Genomic DNA, 25,542 nt, shown 5'->3' on the forward strand with positions numbered 1-25,542 from the left:
GGAAGCACACACTTTCGGTTTTTAGTGCTCTCAGATGCCGTGGTCAGGATTGACCACGGCATCTGAGGGGTTAAATGTCCGCGATTGGCATTACTGCCGGTTGCGAAGATGAGTCACGGGTGTCTGCTACAAGAAGCATGCGGCCACCCGCGGCTATGGCGCCTTCTTTAAAGACCCGGCCCGGCGTGAAGGGGTTAAGGACCTATGTGCTAAGGACACAAAAAGGACCTTTCTAAAACTGTTGCCACAGATGTCTTGGTATGCTGTAGCATTACTTTTCAAAGGAAATAAGAAGGACTCTAGCACAAACCCTGGAAAACAGTCCCAGGCCTTTATCCATAATAATGCCCACCAAATTTTATGGTGGACATTATGCGTCCCGGCAGGTAACGTTCGCCGACCCCAGGCATCTGTCAAACCCAGGTTCCTCCACGAAACTGCAGGATGTTTTGCTGATGTAATTTCTAGAAGCAGATTTGAACTCTGTAGTAAGCAATGCAACACTTTTTACAAGGCACACGCTTCAGAACTTGGCGGTCTTGCTCTGTGAGTTTGTTGAGCTGTTGTTACTTCTTGATGCTTCCAGTTCACAGTAATAGCACGTACCGCTTATCCACGCAGATCTAGCAAACTGGAAATGCCATATTAGTGGCAAAGGTGACATTCTATAAGAATGCCACATATAAAGTCACAATATGAAACTAGTGCTGCCAGTGCTTGTGAAGATTGCATGGCTGCATGCCGGATTTAGGCTACATGCACACAAACGTATTTTCTTTCCGTGTCCATTCAGTTTTTTTTGCAAAGAGGATGCAGACCCATTTCAATGGGTCCGCAAAAAATGCGGACAGCACACTATGTGCTGTCCGCATCAGTATGTCCATTCCGTAGTCCCGCAAAAAGAAAAATTATAGAACACGACCTATTCTTGTCCGTTTTAGGCATTGTTTCATTGGATCCGCCCCCCCCCCCAAAAAACGGATGGCATATGGATGTCATTAGTTTTTTTTTGCGGATCCGCAATTTGCAGACCGCAAAACACATACGGTCGTGTGCATGTAGCCTTATGCAATGGTTTGGGTGTGCCTGAAATAGCGGAACTCAATAATTTGGGTCATATAGAGCATTTTCATTATATACAGCTTCTTAGTTGTTGCAAGATATGGTCACAGTCGCAATGGAAATTTAAAACATTCAATACTGTTCATTGATTACTGTTCCAGAAAGTTTAGAAAAAAAGAATATTTATCCAGAATCCATGGTTTTACAACATTATGATGGCTGAATATGAGCTAATCACTTATCAGTACAACCAGGGGTGTATCTATCACAAGGCAAACAAGGCATTTGCCTAGGGCGGCACTTGAAAAGGGGGCGGCAAAATGCCTTCTTTGCTTAGTGATAGTTACACAATATGCTAAATATATTTTTTGTTGAAAAACTTACTTCCTCCCCCTCCTGACTTCCTCCCGACCTCCCCTGCCTTTTGCGTCCTCACGTTGCCGTCATGGCGTCACACGGAGGTGGAGTCACGGGCCGGCAACGCTAGGGTGAGCCTTATCTCCTCCAAGTGCAGAGCGGATCCTGCACACGGTCACCGTGAACACTGAGGCCAGGCCCCGGCCACCAATGCACTGATCCCTGAGCCTGCTGTCTTCAAAAACTGTAAGTACTTAAATTACAGTAATTCACAAAAAATCAATTACATAGTTGTTTTATGGGGTAAGGGGGTTGGGACCCGTTGGGTGGTTAGAGGGGGGAGAATTAGGGAGGGATTAATACTGTACTAAGTCTAGATGCACATTGTTTTTTAACAAGGAAGGGGTGGGTCAAATTTATATTAGGGGGGGTGCCCGAGTTTAGTCTCGCCTAGGGCAGCACAAAACCAAGATACACCACTGAGTACAACACGTAGTGTGCAAACGGTTTTACTAAACATATTTAAAAAAAATGTTGTAAGCACTGCAGCAGAAGTGAAAGGCGTCCAACAGTTCAGAGGATCAGTTCCCAATAATGACAGAAAAACATCAGAGCTCTCCTTCCAGGATATGTCCTATACTAATCAGCAGGTCATAAAATGTGGGTCGTCCTTCTGGTCTCTAAAAAGAAGAAAAAAAATATAAAGATTAAATACATTTATAATAACAGTAACTATACTGATAAAATCAGGAAACCTATGGCTGGTTACTGCCCAATGTTTTTCAGACACTTCTACATATCTGTTTTAGTGAATAAATATTATTATTCTTCATTTAATGAGAAGTTATACAACTTTCTGGATCAAGTAAGTCCTCTTTTAAAGATCTCTGTTATAGCGGTCATTGAATAGGAACTGACTAGGACATACTATAATCCACTGGAAGTAAATAATGAAGGCCTCATGCACACGGCCGTTGTTTTGGTCCAAAACTGCGGCTCAGATGCGGACCTATTCACTTCAACGGGGCCGCAAAAGATGCGGACAGCACTCAGTGTGCTGTCCGCATCCATTGCTCCGTTCCGTGGTCCGCAAAAAAAATATAACATGTCCTATTTTTGTCTGCGCTTTGCGGACAAGAATAGGAAGTTATATTAAAAGCTGTCCATGCCGTTCCGCAAATTGCGGAACGCACACGGACACCATCCGTGTTTTGCGGAACGCAATTTGCGGACCGCAAAACACACAACGGTCGTGTGCATGTAGCCTAAGCATAACAGAAAAGGACATAACTTTTCACTAGGAAAGTATCTGATTAATCTGGAACATCCCTTTAGGCCTCTTTCACACTTTCTTTTGTTTCAGTTTACCAAGAATTTCATGAGCTTGTATAGTTTTTTTGTGTTTTTTTGTTTCTAATGCAGTTTTTTTTATTTGTTACATTTGTATATAAGTGATTTCCTGCTGTTTTTTATGTTCTATAAAGAATACTTTGGCAAAAACACAAGACAAAAATGCCTTATCCAGAGCGGGCTCAGACTTGAATGTAACATTTAGCCTCAGCATTTTTTAACACAAAATAAAAACACCATGAAAGACACCACAATGTGGCATGCTTCAAAAAGAATCTGTGTGAAATCACCCATTCTAAAACATTTATTTCATTACAACATAAATCCAAACCATCAATCCAGGGCCAGCATCATCACCCAGTAAGGTTGAGCAAATGGTGGGGCTCACTGGAGGAGAGAGGACAAGCCAAGAGCAGGCCACAACGGAACAAGCCTCCCTAGCGTCACCCGCAATGCTAGGGAGGCTACAAAGGGTTAAACTGCCAACATCGCTGTTTACAGCAATGCCGGTGGATACGGCGGGGACCCGGTAGTCACTGCATTGATCACGCACGCAACTGCTCCAGTGCCCGCTTGATCATCTTGACATACTAGTAGGTCATGGGTAGCCAAGGGGTTAATGTTAGAGAAATACAACTTGGCTATTGGTCCTGCACAAATATTGAAATGTTGGAATCTATGAGTCCATCACCTTACCTCATTCCAGCATTCCATCATAATAGTGTATATTCTTGGTGATGCCAGCCTTGGTCGATAGAGTCTTTCTCCTCTTGATACCATTTCTACCACTTCAACATTTGAATAGCTCTCAAAAGGCATCTTACCCTCGGTGAATACTTCCCACATTAATACACCTTGAAGGAAAAACCAGAAAAAGGAAATGACATAAGAAGCCAAGAAAGCCTGGATCAACTGGGAACATGGTGGATTGCAGTGACCTACAGATGGCAGTTAGCAAATGTCAACTTAACACTTAACACATTAAATGCAAAGTTGCATCAAACCTTAACTTGATTGTTTAATGGCTTTGGTTGTAAGTCCTCTTTTCTCCTCAATTTTCTTTTGCTTATCCCTTCCAAAGTATATCACATACCTTTTTTTTCTCCCACTTTTATTTCTGAGGCTCTCCCGAATCCACTGTGGTCGCTTCCGTTTCAGCCAAATCAATATCATCACTCTTTGCTTGGATCCTAGCCCACTCTAAGACGTCCAATCCACTTTTTGCACCCAAATTCCACCTACTACGCTGACGCTTTCCAATCCGCTACTCTGCCACTATCAATAACAATTCTCTGATTTACGCCCTTCTCTCCCTTTCATACCTTCATTGGAAACTCAGTTTTCATTTTCCAGTCTCTAAACAGACCAGGTGCAAATGCAATACAATACAGGGGCAGCAAAGGTGTACTAGAGGCATTAAGACTTGCAGTGACTGGGCAGGACCATTCACAAAATAACAAAGTATCATGGGAAATGTAGGCATGATGTCTGCAGATGTTTTGGAAATCTGTCCATTCCGTGGCCCCGCAAAAAAGTAGAATGTCCTATTCTTGTCCATTTTGTAGACAAGAATAGGCATTTCTAACAAAGGGAGGGAAGTGCTGATCCGTAAAAAAATGCGGAACCATTATCCGTGCGGCCAGTATCCGTGTTTTGCGTATCGCAATACAAATATCGTTGTGTGAATGCCGCCTTATATAAAAGGCAGTTTTATCACTTATTTATCAAGACTGCCATTTTCCATGACGGGCTTGATTCCTCCTGCGCAGGCGGAGGATTTGCCAAATTTATGTAGAGTTTCAGGTCTAAGGCTCCTTTCACACAAACTTTCCAAGTGGGTGCAATGCATGACGTGAACGCAATGCACCCGCACTGAATCCAGACCAATTCTTTTCAATGGGTCTGTGTATATGAGTGTTTTTTTTCAAGCATCAGTTCTGCGTTGCGTAAAAATCGCAGCATGTTCTATATTCTGCGTTTTTCACGCAGCCCTAGCCCCATTGAAGTGAATGGGGCTGCGTGAAAAATGCATTGCATCCGCAAGCAAGTGATGCGTTTTTCACTGATGGTTGCTAGGAGATGTTGTTTGTAAACCTTCTGTTTTCTATCACGCGCGTTACAATCACAGACAAAACTGACTGAACTTGCTTGCAAAATAGTACGAGTTTGACTGATCGCACTCTGAACGCATCCGGACCTAATCCGTCACGCTCGTGTCTAAAACCTACGGCAGCTCCCTAGCTGGAATGAATAAAAATAATTGAGGCGGACCTGCTCAACAACCCATCCCCTTTTTTTACCACTTCTGAAAGGTGACGTAAAGGGGGAAAAGTTGCAGATTTTGCAGCAAAAAAGGTGTGACAAAAACTTTAATATGCCACTATTGTGCCGTACATCACTTAATGAGTGTCACCCCTAGTCCCTGTTCTGTCCTTTAACATTTTCTGTGCATTTTATACTAAAAACATAATTACTTAAATTCACTAAGACGTCGATAAGTTTAATATCAATAACTGGGCATTTGGCCATAATGCCAATGTCCAGCAAAAGACTAAAAATAAGCAACTCTTTGATAACTCTAGTCCTATGTAACACCACAGATAACCCTGGACACAGATAATGTAGTAGATATCACCTGCAGTCCTATGTAACACCACAGATAACACAGTGATAACTCCCTGGATACAGATAATGTAAAAGATACCACCCACAGTCCTATGTAACACCACAGATAACACAGTGATAACTCTCGGAGTACAGATAACGTAGCAGATGTCACCTGCAGTCCTATGTAACAACACAGAAAACAGTCCTGGCTGCCATGGTCAGTTAGTCAGCACAGCATACTTACATGCGCTGTGGCCGCCGGCCGCTCCTCCTTCTTGTAACTCGTCACAGGTCTGTGCAGCGCATTGCTATAAGCATAAGCAATGCGCCGCACAGACCTGTGAGTTACAAGAAGGAGCGTCGGGCGGCCACAGCGCATGTAAGTATGCTGTGCTGACTAACTGACCATGGCAGCCAGGACTTCAGTAGCGTCCTGGCTGCCATGGTAACCAATCGGAGCCCCAGCATTACACTGCTGGGACTCCGATTGGAACTGCTGCTGCCACCAATTTTGGGGGTGGGGGGGCGCACTGCCCACCAATAATTATAATACTGGGGGGCGGGGGGCTTGCACTGCCCACCAATGATTATAATACTGGGGGGCGCACTGCCCACCAATGATTTTAATACTGGGGGAGGGCGCACTGCCCACCAATGATCTTAATACTGGGGGGGGGGGGCTTGCACTGCCCACCAATGATCTTAATACTGGGGGAGAGGGCTTGCACTGCCCACCAATGATTATAATACTGGGGGGGCGCACTGCCCACCAATGATTTTAATACCAGGGAGGGCGCACTGGGGGCTGATGGAGAGGCACTGGGGGCTTTTGAGAGGCACTGGAGGCTGATGGAGAGGCTACTGGGGGCTGCTATGAGGCATGGGGCTCTTATCGGAGGTCTGATTAGGGGTCATTCATATTGGGGTCTGAGCTGAGGTGTTATCTGAGGTCTTATTGGGGCTGTTAGCGGAGGTCTGATTAACATACATTGGTGGTCTGATCTGAGGTATAATGAAAAATATTTTTTTTCCGGAGCAGCTTGGAGAAAAAAAGGCCTCAGTCTCCCACACTCCTTCTGCCCGGCCAAGTGAGCCAACACCCCTGAGGCCAAGCCTGCCAGCACCACTGAGGCCAAGCCACACAACACCCCTGAGGCCAAGCCACACAACACCCCTGAGGTCTTCAGAACTGTAAGTAAATTATATATAAGGGGAGCTTATAATATAAAAGAGACAAATTATGTCTGACCAGACATATAGCGCAAATTCCAGTTTTTGTTTATGCTTTATGTTGCACTGAATTTTCTGCGAAATATATATTTACATATATATATTTTTTTTTGGGGGGGGGGGGGCAGGGGGGTCGGGATGGCAGTGGATTTTGGGTGAGTTCCCACGCTTTTTTTCCCAGGACATGACCCATGGAGTGGTCCCGCAGTCTGGGTGGCAGTTCTGACTATTCCTACTTTAATCCACAGACATTTAGGGTCCATTCACACGTCCGTTTTTTCTTTCCTGATCTGTTCCGTTTTTTCAGGAACAGATCAGGACCAGATCTGGACCCATTCATTTTCAATGGGTCCTGGAAAAAATCGGACAGCACAATGTGTGCTGTCCGTTTCCGTTGTTCCGTTCCGCATGTCCGTTTAAATATAAAACATGTCCTATTCTTGTCCTGAAAAATCGGATCCTGGTACAATACAAAGTCAATGGATCCGCAAAAAACGGATGACATTCGGATGTCATTCCGTATGTCATCCGTTTTTTGCGGATTCCGTTCCTGGAAACACATAACAAATTTTTATTTTTATTTTTTTTTCAATTTTTTTTCAAAGAAATCCAAACAACTTTATTTGATTATTGAAATGTATACATGTTCCCGTTTTTTGCGGATCCGCAAAAAACGGATGACATACGGATGACATACGGAAACATTTTCAGGAACAACGGATCCGCAAAAAACGGACCGTTTTTCAGGATGAAAAAAAACAGGACGTGTGAATGGACCCTTAGATGCATACATTTCCTACACTGGCACAAATGCGTTGCCAGTGACCAACTGTCTGTGCTCAGTCCTACGCGTAACTGTCGCAAATGCATGAGGAACTGCGGATTTGGCGGCGAGGTCCGAGAGGTATGTGGGGGTGGAAGATCCGGGAGGGGGGCCCATAAAATTTTTTTGCTATGGGGCCCAGTCATTTCTAGCAACGCCCCTGCTTTTAACGACGCACACAAACAATATGAAATGGATGAAATATACCCGAGTGAAGCCGGGTCCTTCAGCTAGTACATTATAAAATCATCTTACCGAAAGACCAAACATCAGATTTACTGCTGAATCTACTGTAGTTGAACACTTCAGGGGGTGACCATTTTACTGGAAACTTGGCTCCACACGAACTTGTGTACTGATCATCAAGGACATACCTGGTTTTGGCAACAGAAAAGTTAAATTTAATGTGAAATTTAATAGTTTTTGAAGCAGTTGTTTTTCATGCATTCATTTGAGCTAAAGCCAGAGATGGATTCAAAAGAAATGGGAGTTATAAATTAAGGACTTATACTATTTCCCCCCCCAAAAAAAAAAAAAATGCCATAAAAAATTGCAGATCTTTGTAAAAGTAAACCTACAGGCACGATCACGCCATGATTTTGTTATCATGGATTTTCCTGAGGATTGTACAGTACCAGCAACTGGATTGGATTTTAAGAAATCTCATCCACAAGCTGTGTAGAAATCTGCAGCATAGACGGACACGCCGTGCGGATTTGAAATTTGTTGCATGTCAATTGATGCTGCTGATATCCACTGTGGAGTTTACCATCTGCAATTTCCATTGCTGCGGCAAACTTCACATATAATTCATACCATTTTTGCAGCAGTTTTTCCATTGATCCGCAGCTAAATTCACTTTATTTCTCTGTGGATTTACCAAAAACCAGCATTTACCTAAAATGTTATGTAGTCATTATAGCTGTTTGAATAAGGATCTAAAATAAGTAATTATAGAATTTAACAGATTTCTGCTCACTAACGTATTATTACATTACTAAGTGAAGTGAATTAATGCTCAGACATAATAATAAGGGCTCATACACACGACCGTTGTTGTTTTGTGTTTTGCGGTCCGTTTTTCATGGATCCGTTGTTCACTATCTGAGGTTTATTTTCCTCTGATTTAAGTCCTCTTCCGTTCTGTTATTGCACAAAACATATCCGTATGGTTTCCGTATTTGATCCGTTTTTTGCGGATCGTATACAGAAACAGTAACTTCTATTAATCACCAAACACCTGAGCAATATGGGCTGAGCATAGCATTTCTACAATATGGATCCGCAAAATACGGATGACATACGGATGTGTTTCATGTGCGTTCCGTATTATTTGCGGACCCATTGACTTGAATGGGGCCTCGGACCATGATTTGCTGACAATAATGCGTTACTTTTTTTAGGAACGGCCATGCGGACAAACTGAAACGGAATGCGTCAGCGCAGGTCCTGCTGAATGAAGATATATTCTATCGTCATTCAGCAGGACCTACGCTGACGTCACCGCGCTCACCACGTGGTAAGCGCGATTACGTCATCAAAGGTCTTTTTGCAGGTCCTGAAAGATGAAGAAAGAAGACTGATGGCTGTGCAAACAAGAGGATGAGGTGAGTAAATTTTTATTTATTTTTTAACCCCTCAAGCCACATTTTAGTAAGAATTCTGTAGTCAGAATGCTATTATTTTCCATTATAACCATGTTATAAAGGGAAATAATAAAATGAATAGAACACCTAACCCAAACTTCAGTGAAGAAGTCCAGGTTCGGGTCTGGGTACCACATTCAGTTTTTTCTCACGTGCGTGCAAAACACATTGCACCCGCGTGATAAAAACATCGGAACGCAATCACAGTCAAAACTGATTGCAATTGCGTGCCTACTCGTGCGGGTTTTCCTGCAATGCATGCGCATCGCATCCGGAGCATATCAGGGACGCCCGTGTGAAAAAGGCCTAAGGGTGTAAAGTAACATCCGTAAAGGCAAAAAAAAGCATAGTAAAATCACCACTGACAACTCAGGTAATTGCTGTGTGTAAAACTGGCTTTATGCCACTGTTTCTAACAAGTAATCAATGTGAGAAAAACCCAGAGGAGCTGTTTCCTGCATGATCTTGTAAATCTTCATTTGAGGTCAGAGCATACAGTATTTTTACACTACCACAGAATTCTTGTAGAGAAATGCCGCAGTCAAAAATAGATGACATTCATCTGTGCAGGATATGTAAAATATAAAAATAAACCATGCTGTATAGATTTTTTTAAATTCTTGTCCTTTTACTAATCCATTATGCAGCTGCTTAAACTAAATATACTTAGTATAAGTATAATATACTTATACTATATACTTTGATATGAAATGGTCCAGTAATGACTCACGTTTGATGACAGATGCATATTATAGTGACCCTGCTTTAGGCTTTCAGTGACCAAAGACTAATGTAACAGAGAACTGAGATAGTAAGTTTTCTGCCATTACAAATACATCACAGCTCTGAACTGCAGAATAGTGTTGCCAAATGTAGAAGCAAATGATTCTGCATCCTGTTGGTTACATCATATATGTGTGACCTGTCTTCTCTGAATTTATTGGAGGCTAGCTGCCACCAAAAGAGGTAGCATTTAGTGTAGGTTTTTGTCAAAAAGAGTCACCTTGCCCTTGTGGACGGGCACAAATAATTTTGTACAAAATGTATTTGTCAAGAATCTCCTATTTACACTACTCACAAAAAGTAAGGGATATTCGGCTTTCCAGTGAAATTTATGGAAAACATAAAAAGTTCGGGCTACAGTGATATTAGATCATGTAAGTAGGGCATTTAAGTAGAAGCATGCAATGGTGATTTCCTCATCTCAAACAGTTATTGAAACAAAAGCCAACACAAGTGGTGGGTATACCCCCACAAAAATGTCAAAAACTTGTCATGTGGCCTTGAGCTTCAATTACAGCTTGACAACGACATCTCATGTTGTTCACAAGTCGACTAATTGTCTGCTGAGGCATGACATCACACTCTTCTGGAAGGGCGGTCTTGAGGTCATTGATGTTCTGGGGTGCAGCGTTACGAGCCTCCACACGGCGACTCAGCTGATCCTATAGGTTTTCAATGGGATTCAGATCTGGAGAGAGTGCAGACCACTCCATTTGAAGTAACCCAGTCTCCAGCAGCCGTTCCCTAATGATGGGACCTCGATGAGCTGGCGCATTGTCGTCCACGAAGATGAAATTAGGCCTGTGTTGTTCATGCAGAGGCACAATGACTGGATTAATGATGGTGTATTCAAGTAGTATGGGCTTGTCACTGTACCATTCCCAAAGCGTAGGGCAATTCTGGTTAGACACACCTGCCCACACTGTAACACCACCACCACCACCAAAGACTCGTCTGGTGACAACAGTGGCTGATCCATATCGCTCTCCTTAATGTCTCCAACATCGTTGGTGGCCATCATTTCTGCTTAGCATGAATCAACTTTTATCACTGAACAGCACTGAGGTCCACTGGTCCCTCGTTCAGAGTAGATGCTTCCTTCTTTTTGTGAGTAATAATGAGCATAGCATTCGCTTTTGTATATTTTCTATCATGAGTATGACATTATTTTACATATATATATATATATATATTTTTTTTTTGTAGTGTGTTTGTTTGAAGTGTACTGCTGCATTGTTTGTTTTGGTTACATCAAAGCCTATGATGTACGAGGTTCTGTGGTAATGGCTAATGTCACAGGGAGCATGCCTCTAGACTGTTCATTTATGATCTGGGAAAGGGTTAAGAAACCTCAGTCAGAACACAACCTGTACGACCCTGTATTATTTGCCTCCAGCTTTAAATAAAAAATAAATAAATTAAAAAACTGCAGATTACAACCTTTGGACCTGTGACCTAGTCATGCTGCCTGTGACCTGTAACCTAGTCATCTTGGTGAGAGGTTCTCTTTAACATAAAACTTGATTTGAACAACAGGTCTTTTTCTGATGACAGCTTCTCTTAAGGACAACAGCAACAAGGAAAAAAAAAAAAAAAAAAAGCCTCTTCCAGCATGTTTCTGTCAACTGCCATACCCCACAGATGCCTTGTGCAGCTCTTGAGTCACACTTTTTCCCTCTTGAGAAATGCTGCAGACTTCTGAAGAATTGTTGGCAATTGGTTAAAAATGGTGCAGCATTTTGAAGATCAGAGAGATTAGTGCACTTACATGGTTACTTCAGTTTTTTTAATGTTTAATTTTAGAAAGTGGTAGTGAAATTTTTTATCTAGTGGTGAAATATTTATGCAGACATGTAAATTATGTGCTGTGGATAAATTGACAGCTCATGGTTTAAAAAAAAAAAAGAGAAAAAAGTGGACTTCTATATTGTCTCTGGGGAAGAGGGGTGGGGAGTCTGTGAACGGGACTTTTCTGTTAAATTAAAGCACTCCCGCACAAAAATTTTTTATTCTCTGACCTGTTAGAAAGGTACATGATGTAATCTTTAGTGAAAGGTAATATTCTTCTTAGTTACTGTATTTGTGAGGTATACCCTCCCTTGTGAGCCTTAGCTGTGTCATGTGACCAACACTAAGATCTCCAACTGACACAGGACAGGAAGTCAGTTACGTCTCTGTTCATTCCTATAAGGCTCCAATAGGAATACATAGAAAAAAAGGCCTCATGGCCACATAAGATGCTGTGTTTTTTGGAAAGTGTTGTTCACATGACATTGCTGAGGATCAGAAGGGAGGTTATAACTCACAAATACAGTAACTGGTAAGAAGATTACCTTCAGTACAATTTACATCATGGACATTTCTAACAGGTCAGAGAATGAAACATTTTATGGGAGTGCTTCCTTAAATACTAATAATAATTAAACATGCGAAACATCCCTCCCTTTCTAGCCCTTTATCTCATAGCTATCTCCCATCTTAAGGCTCCACTCGCACGTCCGTGTGTGTTTTGTGGATCCACAAAACACGGACACCGGTAATGTGCGTTCCGCATTTTGCAGACCGCACATCGCCGGCACAGAAAATGCCTAATCTTGTCCGCAATTGCGGACAAGAATAGCACATGTTCATTTTTTTCGGGATTGGAATTGCGGAAGTGTGAATGGACCCTAATTGAAATTATGCCTCCAGTTATTGCTAATAACTGTGCAGGAGCTTAGACATCTGGACTGCTCACTTCCCCAACCACATAACCTGACATTATTTTGTAACCTTTGGTGCAAGATGGAGTCTGGATCTATCTTTTCAGTTCAAATAGGATGACCCCTTTAAGCACGCACACTGTGTAAAGGACAAACTGTAATTTCTTACCTTGTCATTCCAAAATCAGACACCTTTACTACCCCAAGGGTATTGACTAAACAGTTTCTGGCAGCCTGGAAGAAAAACACAATGCCACCGTATAAATGACTGCATCAGTTATAAATGACAGATGATGTATTGTACAGCTAAGGAAGTGACTCTAATTACAATAGGGGAGATTTATTATTATTGACTTAAATTCAGACGGCTCAAAATTAGTCCAGACAGAAGTTGTGCCAAATTTATCACAGTGGTCTATGTTGTGTGATAGAGTTAGACACTTTTCTTCATATAACCTATTGGTTAGCTTACTTTAGGACTCTTTCACACCATTATAGTCTATGGGGTCTTTAGGCTCCGTTACGCTCAGTTAGGTCTCAGTTATCTGCAGAATCCGTCCTTTCCGTTCTCCTGCTCCTCAACGGAGCCAGAGAACGGAAAGGAGAAAAGGTGATGTGAAAGGAGCCTAAGCCTGTGAGATCTAGCCCCCAGGATCTCACAGGCAGCAAGGCTGTAAGGGTATTACACTGGTAATACACTTACAGCTAATGGCCTTTTCCCAAATTAAAGTTTAAAAAAGTTTGTAAAAAATAGTGAAAAAAAGAAAAGTAGACATATTAGGCATTTGCCGCATCCGTATTGACTGGCTCTATCAAAATATCACATGGCCCACCCTGTCAGGTGAATGCAGTAAAAAAATAAGAATAAAAACAGTATCAAAAACACCATTTTCTGGTCACCTTGCCTCACAAAAAGTGTAATACCAAGTGATCAAAAGGTCTTATGTACCCCCAAAATGATACCAATCAAACCGTCATCTTATCCCACAAAAAATAAGCCCCTAAGACAATCGCCCAAAAAAAATAAAAAAAATAGGGCTCTCAGAAAATGGCAACACAAAAACAAGATTTCATTCTGTTCAAAAATAATTTCACTCTGTAAAACTTAACAAAAATAAAAATGATAGACATATTAGGTATCGCCGAGTCCGTAACAACCTGCTCTATAATTATATGCCCCCTCAGGTAAATGCTGTAAAAAAAAAACTGTGCCAAAACCTTGCCTCACAAAAAGTGTAATACCAAGCGATCAAAAAGTCTTATGTACCCCAAAATGATACCAATCAAACTGCCGTCTCATCCCGCAAAAAATGAGCCCCTACCTAAGACAATCGTCCAAAAAATTGGGCAGTCAGAAAATGCCAACACAAAAACAAGATTTTCTGTTCAAAAATGCATTTACTGTGTAAAACTTAAAAATAAAAATAGACATATTGGGTATTTCCGCATCCGTAACAACCTGCCCTATAAAAATATCACATTATATGCCACCTCAGGTGAATTTTGTAAAATATTTTTTTTAAACTATGCCAAAACAGCCTTTTTTTTTCACCTTGCCTCACAAAAAGTGTAATACCGAGTGATCAAAAAGTCTTATGTACCCCAAAATGGTAATAAACAGTCACTTCATCCCCAAAAAGATAATCACTCAAAAAATAAAAAATCCATCAAAATCTGTGCTGCGAAAGCCATATGGCGCTCCTTCCGTTCTGAGTCCTGCCATGTGACCCCATAGCAGTTTACCAACACATATGGGGTGTTGCCGTATTCAGGAAAAAATGGGTAACAAATCATGGGGTGCTTTTTCTCCTGTTATCCCTTGTGAAAATGAAAAATTTGGGGCTAAAGCAACATTTTATTGGAAGAAATAAAACTGTTCATTTTCACAGCCAAGTGTTTTCAATTTCCGTAAACCGCTTAGGGGGTGAAAGTGCTCAGTACCCCCCTTAATATATTCTTTGAAGGGTGTAGTTTCCAAAATGGGGTCACTTTTTGAGGGTTTCCACTGTAGGGGTACGTCAGGGTATCTTCAAATACAAAATGGTGCCCAAAAACCATTCTAGCAAAATCTGCCTCCAAAATCCATATGGCATTCCTTTCCTTCTGACCACTGCCACGTGCCCATAGAGCAGTTTACCACCACATATGGGGTATTTCTGTAAACTGCAGAATCAGAGTAATGCATATTGAGGTTTAGTTTGCTGTTGACCCTTGCTGTGTTTCAAGAAATAATTTATTAACATGAAAAATCTGCATAAAAATTAAATGATGAAATTTCGCCTCCATTTTCCTTCAATTCTTGTGGTACACCTAACGGGTTAACAAAGTTTGTAAAATCAGTTTTTAGGGGTGCAGTTTCTAAAATGGGGTCATTTATGGTTTTGGAAATTTTGTTGAAACTTTGAAAAATGGCTTTTAAACTTCTAAGCCTTCTAATGTCCTAAAAAAATAAAATGACATTTACAAAATCATGCCAACATAAAGCAGACATATGGGGAATGATGACTGATAACTATTTTATGAGGTATTACTATCTCTGTCTTAAAAGTAGAGAAATTCAAATATAGAAAATTGTGAATTATAAATAAGGGACAAATATTTTGACTCAAATTTAGCACTGTCGTGAAGTACAATGTGTCACAAGAAAACTGTCTCTGAATGGCCTGGATAAGTAAAAAAGTGTTCAAAAGTTATTACCACATAAAGTGACATGTCGGAATTGCAATGAATGTCCTGGGCAGGAAGGTGAAAAATGGCCTGGGCTAGAAAGGGTTAAAGAGAGCCTTCTAGCCTAAACCCCCTTTGTTTACATCAGTAAACGCATTGGTGGTCACAATACCATCAATTATTTATCTAAAACACATTTTCACCATTATTATTTAGCTGTACGGTAATTACCAGGTCACGGTGTATGAAACTGTTTTGCTCCAGGTAGTTCATGGCCTCGCACACATCCTGACACATGCTAAGCAGAATGTCTGGATTGAACTGTCCGTGTTTTTGACGAAGGTAATTCAACAGGCAGCCATGTTCCATGAACTCTGTCACTATGTAAATAGGTCTCTTTTCAGTACAAACGCCATACAGCTGGACGAGCTTGGGGTGCGCCAGTGTCCTAGAAAATAGAGTATCAGATATCATATTTGGTGTATTTCTGCTCAATGTAATTACAGAGTAACTATATACTTTGGAACCTGTAATGAAACAGTCACTCAGAACATGCGATCAGTATGAAGCGGGTTCTTCAGGAAATTTCCTAGTTAAGAAAGGCATAGATTTGACATAGAACACACATTGCGTTGTGCAGTGTGCGACTTTTGTTGTATCCAAATTTCCAGTCAAGATCATTTTAATACAAATCAATGGTAAATAGTGAGAAAGAGATTCTTGTTTCTAAAGGAAGAAAGTTGCAAAGTTAAAGGGAGTCTGTCATCTCCATATGGCCATATACAGTGCTTACATGGCTCTGTAGCACACCTATACAGGATTGTAATGGTACCTTTGTCTTTAGACTTGCACCAGCAGGAAAAATGAAGTTTAATTCATATGCAAATGAGCACTTGCAAGTGCCCAGTGGCGGCGTTCAGTGTGTAGGTGCCCAGGCTGCTCTGCCTTCTTTTCACTTTACTCCTCCCCAGTCTCTTCCTTTGCCCGCCCTCCAAGTCTCTTGCCACATCGATAGGGCTATCTGAAGGAAGCATTACCGGATTCTTTCGGATACAAATTACTACACACCCATCCCAGAAGACCCTTCTACACATTATTTAGGAGAATTCACCACTCTGATTCAATCAGCTACTAATATTTTGGATAAAAAAAGAGAATATATTTTAATAGATGATCCAGTATTAGCTACATTTTACCATCTACCCAAGATTCATAAGGATCCGGTCAATCCCCCAGGCCGACCTATCATCTCTGGCATATCCTCCCTTACCTGCAATCTCTCCCACTATATTGACATAATATTACAAAAACATGTCCTGAACCTATACTCTTGCCTTAAAGATTCCACTACCCTAATCAATATCCTGAAGGACTTTGAGTGAAAAGACATGTATCAATGGCTGACACTAGATATGTCCGCCCTATATTCAAACATACAGCACCATCTAGGGATTGAATGTGTAGCTACCTTTCTAAAAAAAAAAAGACTCAGATATGCTCTCTGAACAAAGAGACTTTGTTCTCAAAGGCATAGAATTTATTTCAACCCACAACATTTTCAAATTTCAAGACAAGACGCGAGGCACTGCGATGGGCACGATATTTGCGCCCAGTTTTGTGAATCTTTTCAAGGGGAGGTTCGAGGAGGAATATGTTTATAAATCTAAGTTCTGGGAGAAAAACATCATCCTCTACCGACGGTATATAGACGATCTGATACTAATATGGGATGGAGATATGCCATCCATCAATTAATTCCTACATCATATGAATTTGAACAATTTGGGTCTAAACTTTACCAGTACTCATAATACTACCATTGAATATTTGAATCTTGAACTCTCTACATCTACCACCACCATAATAACTCGCACATTTTTGAAAAAGTAATGGGTCTATCGTGTATGTAGGAAAAGTTTCAGATCTTTGAGTTCAGCTCATGCAAAATGGGAGCAAAAACCGAAAGTGTTGTGTTTATATTTTTGTTCCATATATATATATATATATATATATATATATATATATATATATATATATGTATATGTCACAGAGCTCATCTTTTAACCATGGAATCACCTGCTTGCCTATAGGTAAAGAAACAAGAAACTGAAAGCAACCTTGCAACCATCATAAAATATGTGTCTGATGTTTCATGATTTTCGCAAGGTTGCTTACAATTTTATTTCCCATAAGACAACATTGAAGATGCATTAGAGCTGCAGTTTGCTATGAATGACAGGTGGTACTGGAGCCTCACCGATGAGATAAAAAAAATTGTTATTTAAGAAAGACTCAGCAAACATGCATCCAGCTCAGCTGACATGCTGCCATGTCTCACCGAACTATCTTCATCTTGTCTCTACTTATCAAAGTGATCACAGCAGATTACATACATCATAACTTTTGCTTCCTCTATGAAATCCTCTTCAGACATGGCGCCCTCACGAATGGCTTTGATTGCTACTTTGTACTGTGCTCGCCATTTCCCAAGACGTACGACACCAAAAAGACCACTTCCAAGCTCTTTCATGAATGTAAGATCAGAAGGGTTTATTTCCCACTTATCTGAAAATATATCAATCAGGTCTGAATATTATTAACATGTCAAATGTAATAGTTGAACAGCAATAAAGTTTAGGATTTGAAAAAAATTACATTGTAATACAATGGAATGTAAGCAAGATTTTTATAGTTACTTAAACGGGCTTTCCGGGACTGTAACACTGATGATCTATCCAACTCCTGGCACTCCTGGCAATTAGCTGTTTGAGCGGTGTGCTCAAACACTGGGTACTGGCTGTGAATTGTACTCGGTGTAACAATGCCTATGGTAAAGTACTGGAAGGGAATGGTTAGATCACCCAGGTTGCTCAGATGGGTGAGGTATAAGGAATCCAGAAGGCTGAATAATTTCAGCAAAGTATAGTTTGCTGGAACTGGTTTATTCAGACTATTTATGGGCTGGATATTTTTTTGGAATAGTAGGTAGGACTGGTAGACGGACCTACCATTCCACTCCACTACAGCTTCTCCCTCTAGCCTGAGGTGTTCTCAGGTGTAGTCATTGTTACTTTGGAATAAATAGAGGTCTTAGACTGTCAGTCTGGGTCAGAACCTCGAAGCTGGTAAATCTGTCTTCTCCAAAGGTCTGATCTCCCTGTGACTTTAACCTATCTGAGGTAGCGATACTCTTTAGTAAGTGCCCAGACAGGCAAGTTCTTAGATTTTGAGCTTTGTGTTTAATTTGGTACTGTGGTTTCACCCAAGTGATTGCTCAACTTGGTTGTCCTGTATTGTTCTGGATGCAAAATAAACTGAAGCGGACTTCAGTCAAGTAAAGTCTGTTACCACTGCATAAGAGGGAAGAGGGAAAAAGGGAATCAGGCCTGAGAAGTAGGGAAGGAAGAAGGACACCTCTTAGTAAAATCCTAACCACAATTCTGACTAACGACCAGTATGAACAGACTCCAGAGGTAGGTGTCTTCATACGAAGGAATACCTAGTCCAATCTAGCTCTATAGGACCCTGGTACTAATGGCAGGGAGGAGACTACCTGTTCCTACAAAAGGAAGGACGAACAGGAGTCTCCTTCAGGCCTAATACAACAATAGGAAAATGCAACACAAAGAACTCAAACAAAATACAAAAAGGGAAAGGAAAGACTTAACTTCAAAGGGGCTATGGAAGTACCAGGAACGCCACCGAGATCCACAACTGAAACTGAAGCTTTAAACCGCACAGCATTGTGGGAGAAGCAACAATAAATAAGGAAGGTTAAATTACCACATTAGCAACACCTGAGGCAAGGGGTGTGGCCATTACCAGAAACAGCACAGATGCCTATTGATCCACAAGTAAAACCTGTTAGATCAAACCACGTGTTGCCAATCTTACCGATCTCCTGCCACCTGTCGCAGGAACTTCCGTGACACTCAAATTGTCAGCACTATTAAGGTATAGGCACATAAATTATATAATAGTTAAAGAGGTTGTCAGCGTTAAAGGGAACCTGTCATGTGGCTATATGATTATAATCTAACTAATTATATACAATCATTAACTACTAAAAAGTGCCTTAGATGTATTCACTTACTGGTGTAACACATGGTTACCTCATAATATACACACAAAGATGCCACATGCTAATGAGCTGATTTGAGTCCAGCGTGATGTCCGTGAGTCCAGCGTATATTTAATTCAGAGCTATAGCCACTCCCCTGCCCACCTGCTGCTGATTCATATGGAAACTAACTGTCAATCAGCAGCAGGTAGGGGGGAGAGTCAGGAGCTCATAAATATTCACAACTCATCATTATCAGCTGGAGCTTTTCAATACAAGATGTTGGCAGATTGACTGGGTCAATTAAAGAAAGTGACCCATAATTTTGAAGAGAATCAGTCACTTATTTATGTTGCCCTTAGTTAGGACACCATAAAACTGGTGACAGGTTCCCTTTAAATAAAAACTCAGGCAACCCCTGTAAATGGACAAACAAAAGAATGGATACTCAACATTTTCTTCCCTTCTTCCTGCGCTAAGCTATTGTCCTTTAGCTGCTGATGTCACCTTCCTGGCTGCAGCAGAGATGTTCCATACACACCGCTCATCCAGCATCCAATCACTGGCTTCAGCAGTGCACGAGATGTCTCTGCTGATGCCAGTGATTGGCTGCAGCAGTAACCTGTATGAACATAATGTCAGCCAAGAAAACAAAGAGCAGCATCCCTGGAGCTCAGCACAGGAAAAAGTACGGGAGGAAACGGGAGAGTATAATTTCTTTAGTTTTTTTAGGCTATTTACAGGGGTTGCTTGAGGTTTTATACAACTCAGACAATACCTATAAAATAATAGTGGCTTGCATGCATTTATAACTGTACCTACCGTAACTGAATCCAGCTGTTGTGGGTGCTGTCTTATCCCTTTGACATACGTGGTGCCGTAACCTTGTAACTAAACCTGATGACAACAGAAAATAGTAAAAAGCCAGATTTTATTACTTCTAAACTAATGTAAATTTCTGTTCGTATACTAGTGCAACATGCAGAGAGTTAAAGGGTTTTTCCAGGGGTAAAATCTTGATGACCTATCCTCAGGATAGTTCATCTACGTATATATTAGTACTTTCACACTAGCGGTTTACGTTTCCGGTATTGAGATCCGTCACAGGGGCTCAATACTGGAAATAAACGCTTCAGTTTTGTCCCCATTCATTGTCAATGGGGACAAAACTGAACTGAACAGAACAGAGTGCTCCAAAATGCATTCCGTTCCGTTTAGCTGCGTTCCCAGACCCGAGAGCAAACCGCAACAGGTTGTATTTTGCTTTCTGTCCTAGGAAACTGATCAAGACGCATTCGTCATGACCCCCAATGCAAGTCAATGGGGACGGATCCGTTTTCTCTGACACAATCTGACACAATAAAAAAGGATCCATCCCCCATTGACTTTCAACTGAGTTAATGACGGATCCGTCTTGGCAATGTTAAAGATAATACAACTGGATCCGTTCATACTGGATGCAGATGGTTGTATTATCAGTAAAGGAAGCGTTTAAAAACGCTAGTGTGAAAGTACCCTAATATGGGTCAGACTCCGATCAGCTGTTTGAAGAGGCTGTGGCGCTCTGACCTCTCTCCAGGCCAGTGACATAATGTTCATCGGTTACATGGCCTACAGTATGTGCAGCTCAGTCTCGTTCAAGTGAATGGGCCTAGGCTACAATGCCAAGCAGAGCTGCTATCCAATCATCAACGCTGTGCTTGTTACACTGGGAGGAAGCCGCACCACCCAACGGAGTGCTGCAGACTCTTCGTATAGTTAATTGGCGGGGGTGCAGAGAAATCGCTCAGATATTGATGATTCATCCTAAGGATCAGTCATCAGTATCCTGCACCCAGAAAACCCCTTTAATAGCTTGCAGCTATTATTACTAATTGGTGTAATAGAGATTGCTATATATCACATGATACTGTTCCCTCTACTCATAATACTGAACACTTTTGGTAATTTACCTGCTGCATTGTGCTTGTGATACTCAATCATTTCTGGAATAGAGTTGAAGACATGCTTCTCGGCCAGGTAATACTGCTTGGGGAACGTCGCTGTCTCTTTTATGTGATAATGGCGGATTGATGGGGAGCCATCCCTGAAGAGAGATACACAGGTTTATTTTTCTTAACATTTTTGATACACGAGGACAACACCATAAATTAAAAGAATAAATCATCAATATTGTCAGCTATTAATGTGGTGTATGACAAACAAAAGAATCCAACTTGCTAGATACACTATGCCACAGATATCTGACTTTCCCTGGCATCTTGCAAGAAAATTTAGACTAAAACCTCCAGGATCACAGGTGCATATTCATGAGGCAAACATAATTACAAAAAATAAGATGGCTGCACACCATTATATATACAAACAATAGAGCTAGGCAATGGGGGTCATTCTAGATAAAAGTGGTACAATACCGACTATAAATGAGTATACATGAGTAATGGAAGCTCTTAGCGCACATACGTGTCGGGCCCACCTACCAAGCATCAAGGTGGCTTCTGCAGATGGGTCCCTATCACTACAGAAACTGCCTCACTGACTTACTTAAGCCTACAATATTCAGGGCAGTGTAGGAACCAGCAACAAACATATTCTGCTCAGAAGTCCCAGGTAGATGGGCGTGTCCAGTCTAAAAGGGGGGCCACCCCAATATATTGCAAGAAAATTTAGACTAAAACCTTCAGGATCACAGGTGCATATCCATGAGGCAAACATAATTACAAAAAACAAGATGGCATCTGTCACACTAGATGTGTCATGAAAAGCATCACAAGTGGTTAGAAATCAGCCTTTGGCCGTCTGAGATGTATACTGTATGGCCACTTAAAGAGGACCTTTCATCACTCCATGCCTGTTTTGATAGATTCATGCATTCCCCATGTAATAACCATTATACATCTATTCTTATGTCTGTATGTTGTGTCATTCCTTTATTATTTCTACTAGAAGTTATGAATGAATTGCTAGCAGCCTGCAGTAATGGTACAAGGGGTGTACCTGCACAGACTCACTCTATCCAATCAGACTGTGCACAACCCCCCCCCCCCCCCCCAACTGGTAACACCCCTCTGTACCCTTACTGAAGGCTAATAGCAATTAATTCATAACTTCTAGTAGAAATAATAAAGGAATGGCACAACATGGAGCCAGAAGAATAGATGTTCCAGAATTGTTATTACATGGGGAATTACATGAAACTATTAAAACAGGCATGTCAGGAGCGGTGACAGGTCCTCTTTAACCGCTTGCCGTCACACTAATGCCGATAAGCATCAGTGCAGCGGCACTCTCAGGTCTCAGCGACGCCTATTGGCGTCATCTCGTGAGACCCAAGTTGCGCGCGCGCGTTCACAGCGGCGCGCAGCTCTGAAGTTAAACTACAGCCTGCCAGCACTGATCATTCGCTGGCAGGCTGTAGATGTTAAAAAAAAAAAAAAAATCGCATCAGAAAGGTATATTAGACTCTGTTTTGTTAACAGCGTCTAATATACCTGCTACCAGGTCCTCTGGTGGTCCCTTTTGCTTGGATGGACCATCAGAGGACACAAGCAGCTCTGTAATAAGTAGCACCAAACACCACTACACTACACCCCCCCCTGTCACTTATTAACCCCTTATTAACCCCTGATCACCCCATATAGACTCCCTGATCACCCCCCTGTCATTGATCACTCCCCTGTAAGGCTCCATTCAGACGTCCGTATGTGTTTTGCGTATCGGCAAAGCACTGACACCGGCAATGTGCTTTCCGCATTTTGCCAGAACTATATAGAAAATGCCTTTTCTTGTCCGTAATTGCGGACAAAAATAGGACATGTTCTATATTTTTGCGGAACGGAAGTGCGGACCCGGAAGTGCAGATCCGCAATTCCGGATCCGAGCGGGACAAAGTCTGTCCCCATAGAAATGAATGGGTCCGCAATTCTGTTCCGCAAAATGCGGCACAGAATTGCGGACGTGTGAATAGGGCCTAAGGGTCCCTTATCACCGCCAGTTAGATAGCTACTTGTTAGTTAGTTAGCGCCCAGCCCACCGCACCACAGTCACTGATTAGTCACGGATTAGCGTCATTGCTGACGCTAATCAGCACTAGTACTATATAGTATCTGTAAGTGATCAAGACTGATCGCAATCAGATCTATATCAGTACATTAGGGTCACCTTAGGCTCTACAAAAAACGCAGTGTTCGCCGATCAGGCCTGATCTTGTGCGCACAGATTGCGTTCAGTCCGCCCCACCGCAGTGACAATTTAATTTTTTTTTCGGATCACTGCAAAAACACCGTAAAATCGCTGCGGCGCTATAAAGATCACTTTTGAGCTTTTTGGATCTTTATTAGCGATCGCAGCTTTACTTCGCAAGCACTCGTATGTCCTTTCCCTTCTTTTTTTTTTTTTTTTGCACATTTTTGGGCAGAGATTTTTTCATCCAAATTGATCGATGCGAATTAAGAAATCTGTGCCGTAAATTTTTTCTTTCAGCCCAGAGGCTGAACGGAAAAAAGAAATCTCATTACCCGTATGCTCAATATACATGCACACGACCGTGCCGTTTTTTGCGGTCCGCAAACTGCGGATCCGCAAAAAACGGAAGGCGCCCGTGTTGTCTTCCGCAATTTGCGGAACGGAACGGGCGCCGGCAATATAAATGCCTATTCTTGTCCGCAAAGCGTGTGTGACACTTTTTTGCAGCCAAGATGCGCAAAGGGGTCCAAATGCCAATGAGTACTTTTAGGATTTCACAGGGCATTTTTACGCATTTGTATTCCAAACTACTTCTCACGCTTTAGGGCCCCTAAAATGCAGTATAAATAGTATAAATACTAGGGGTGCACCGAAATTCCGGCGGCCGAAAATATCGGCCGAAAATGGGCCTAATCCATTTCGGCCGATATTGGTACATATCGGCAGAAAATATGGTTGGTTATATTAGGGGTTTAGGGGTGGGCGGTATAGGCGATATGAATTTGGGCCACGATATGGATTTTCGCCATATCGCCGGACCGCGATATGATCGCGCGCACCATGTTCTACTGAGCCGGCCGGCACAGCGGAGGGAGGAGGAGGAGGAGGGAGTCCATCCCTCCCCACTGTGCGCGGCTGCCGCTGAACACCAATGAGGACAGTAGGAGGAGGAGGGGAGGGACTGTGGCCACTGCGCTACCAATGAATGTGCCGGCCATATCCCACAGGGTCCCCCTCCTCCCCCCCATCATTGGTGGCAGTTTGCAGTTCCGATCGGAGCCCCAGCAGTGTAGTGCTGGGGCTCCGATCGGTTACCATGGCAGCCAGGAGTCACGCTGCTGAAGTCCTGGCTGCCATGGTATGTTAGTGAGCAGAGAGCAGCGCATTATACTCACGTGCGATGTGGCCGCCGGTCACTCCTTCTGTCTGTGCGGCGGATAGCTAATGCTTACAGCATTAGAAATGCGCCGCACAGACCTATGAGAAGAAGGAGCGACCGGCGGCCACAGCGCACGTGAGTATAATGCGCTGCTCTCTGCTCACTAACATACCATGGCAGCCAGGACTTCAGCAGCGTGACTCCTGGCTGCCATGGTAACCGATCGGAGCCCCAGCATTACACTGCTGGGGCTCCGATCGGAACTGCAAACTGCCACCAATGATGGGGGGGGGGGGGAGGAGGACCCTGTGGCCACTGCCACCAATGATTAATACTGGGGAGGGAGGGAGGGAGGGAGGGGGGGTTTGCGTTACCAGAGGGGGAAGATCAGAGGCTGGGGAAGGGGGGAAGATCAGAGGCTGGGGAAGGGGGGCAGATCAGAGGCTGGGGAAGGGAGGCAGATCAGAGGCTGGGGAGAAGATCAGAGGCTGGGGAAGGGGCCCTATAATATGATTTATTAAATTCATGAAAAAGAATTATTAATAAAATCATTAAAAAAAAAGTACTTTAAAAGTATTTGGGCAAAAAGGCAGTTTCGGTTTTCGGTCAAGGGCATCCTGAATTTTCGGTTTCGGACCAGAATTTTCATTTCAGTGCACCCCTAAAAAACCCCACAAGTTACCCCATTTTAGAAAGAAGACACCCCAAGGTATTTTGTGAGGGGCATGGTGAGTTCATGTAAAATTTTATTTTTTTGTCACAAGTTAGTGGAATATGAGACTTTGTAAGAAAAAAAAAAATAATTTCCGCTAACTTGTGCCAAAATAAAAAATCTTCTATAATCTCGCCATACCCCTCACGGAATACCTGGATATTTATACTGCCCTGCCATTTTAGGGGCCCTAAAGCGT

At 42.2% G+C, this 25,542-nt stretch overlaps 1 protein-coding gene across 4 annotated transcripts in view; it reads right to left on the reverse strand.

Moving 5' to 3' along the window:
- Positions 1–1,909: 1,909 nt before the first annotated feature.
- Positions 1,910–25,542, reverse strand: part of TEC (tec protein tyrosine kinase) — a 127,917-nt gene continuing 104,284 nt past the window's right edge. For all 4 annotated transcript variants that reach the window (XM_044293539.1, XM_044293457.1, XM_044293385.1 and 1 more), the window contains exons 11-18: positions 21,240–21,373; positions 20,110–20,184; positions 17,621–17,792; positions 15,459–15,675; positions 12,730–12,794; positions 7,685–7,803; positions 3,466–3,623; positions 1,910–2,099 (exon numbers count right to left, since the gene is read on the reverse strand). In XM_044293539.1, the coding sequence (XP_044149474.1) occupies positions 2,028–2,099; positions 3,466–3,623; positions 7,685–7,803; positions 12,730–12,794; positions 15,459–15,675; positions 17,621–17,792; positions 20,110–20,184; positions 21,240–21,373 (1,012 nt within the window). In that variant the 3' untranslated portion in view covers positions 1,910–2,027. The remainder of the gene's footprint in view (positions 2,100–3,465; positions 3,624–7,684; positions 7,804–12,729; positions 12,795–15,458; positions 15,676–17,620; positions 17,793–20,109; positions 20,185–21,239; positions 21,374–25,542) is intronic.

This window comes from Bufo gargarizans, chromosome 1 (genome assembly GCF_014858855.1).
Source record: "Bufo gargarizans isolate SCDJY-AF-19 chromosome 1, ASM1485885v1, whole genome shotgun sequence".
NCBI classification, from domain to species: domain Eukaryota; kingdom Metazoa; phylum Chordata; class Amphibia; order Anura; family Bufonidae; genus Bufo; species Bufo gargarizans.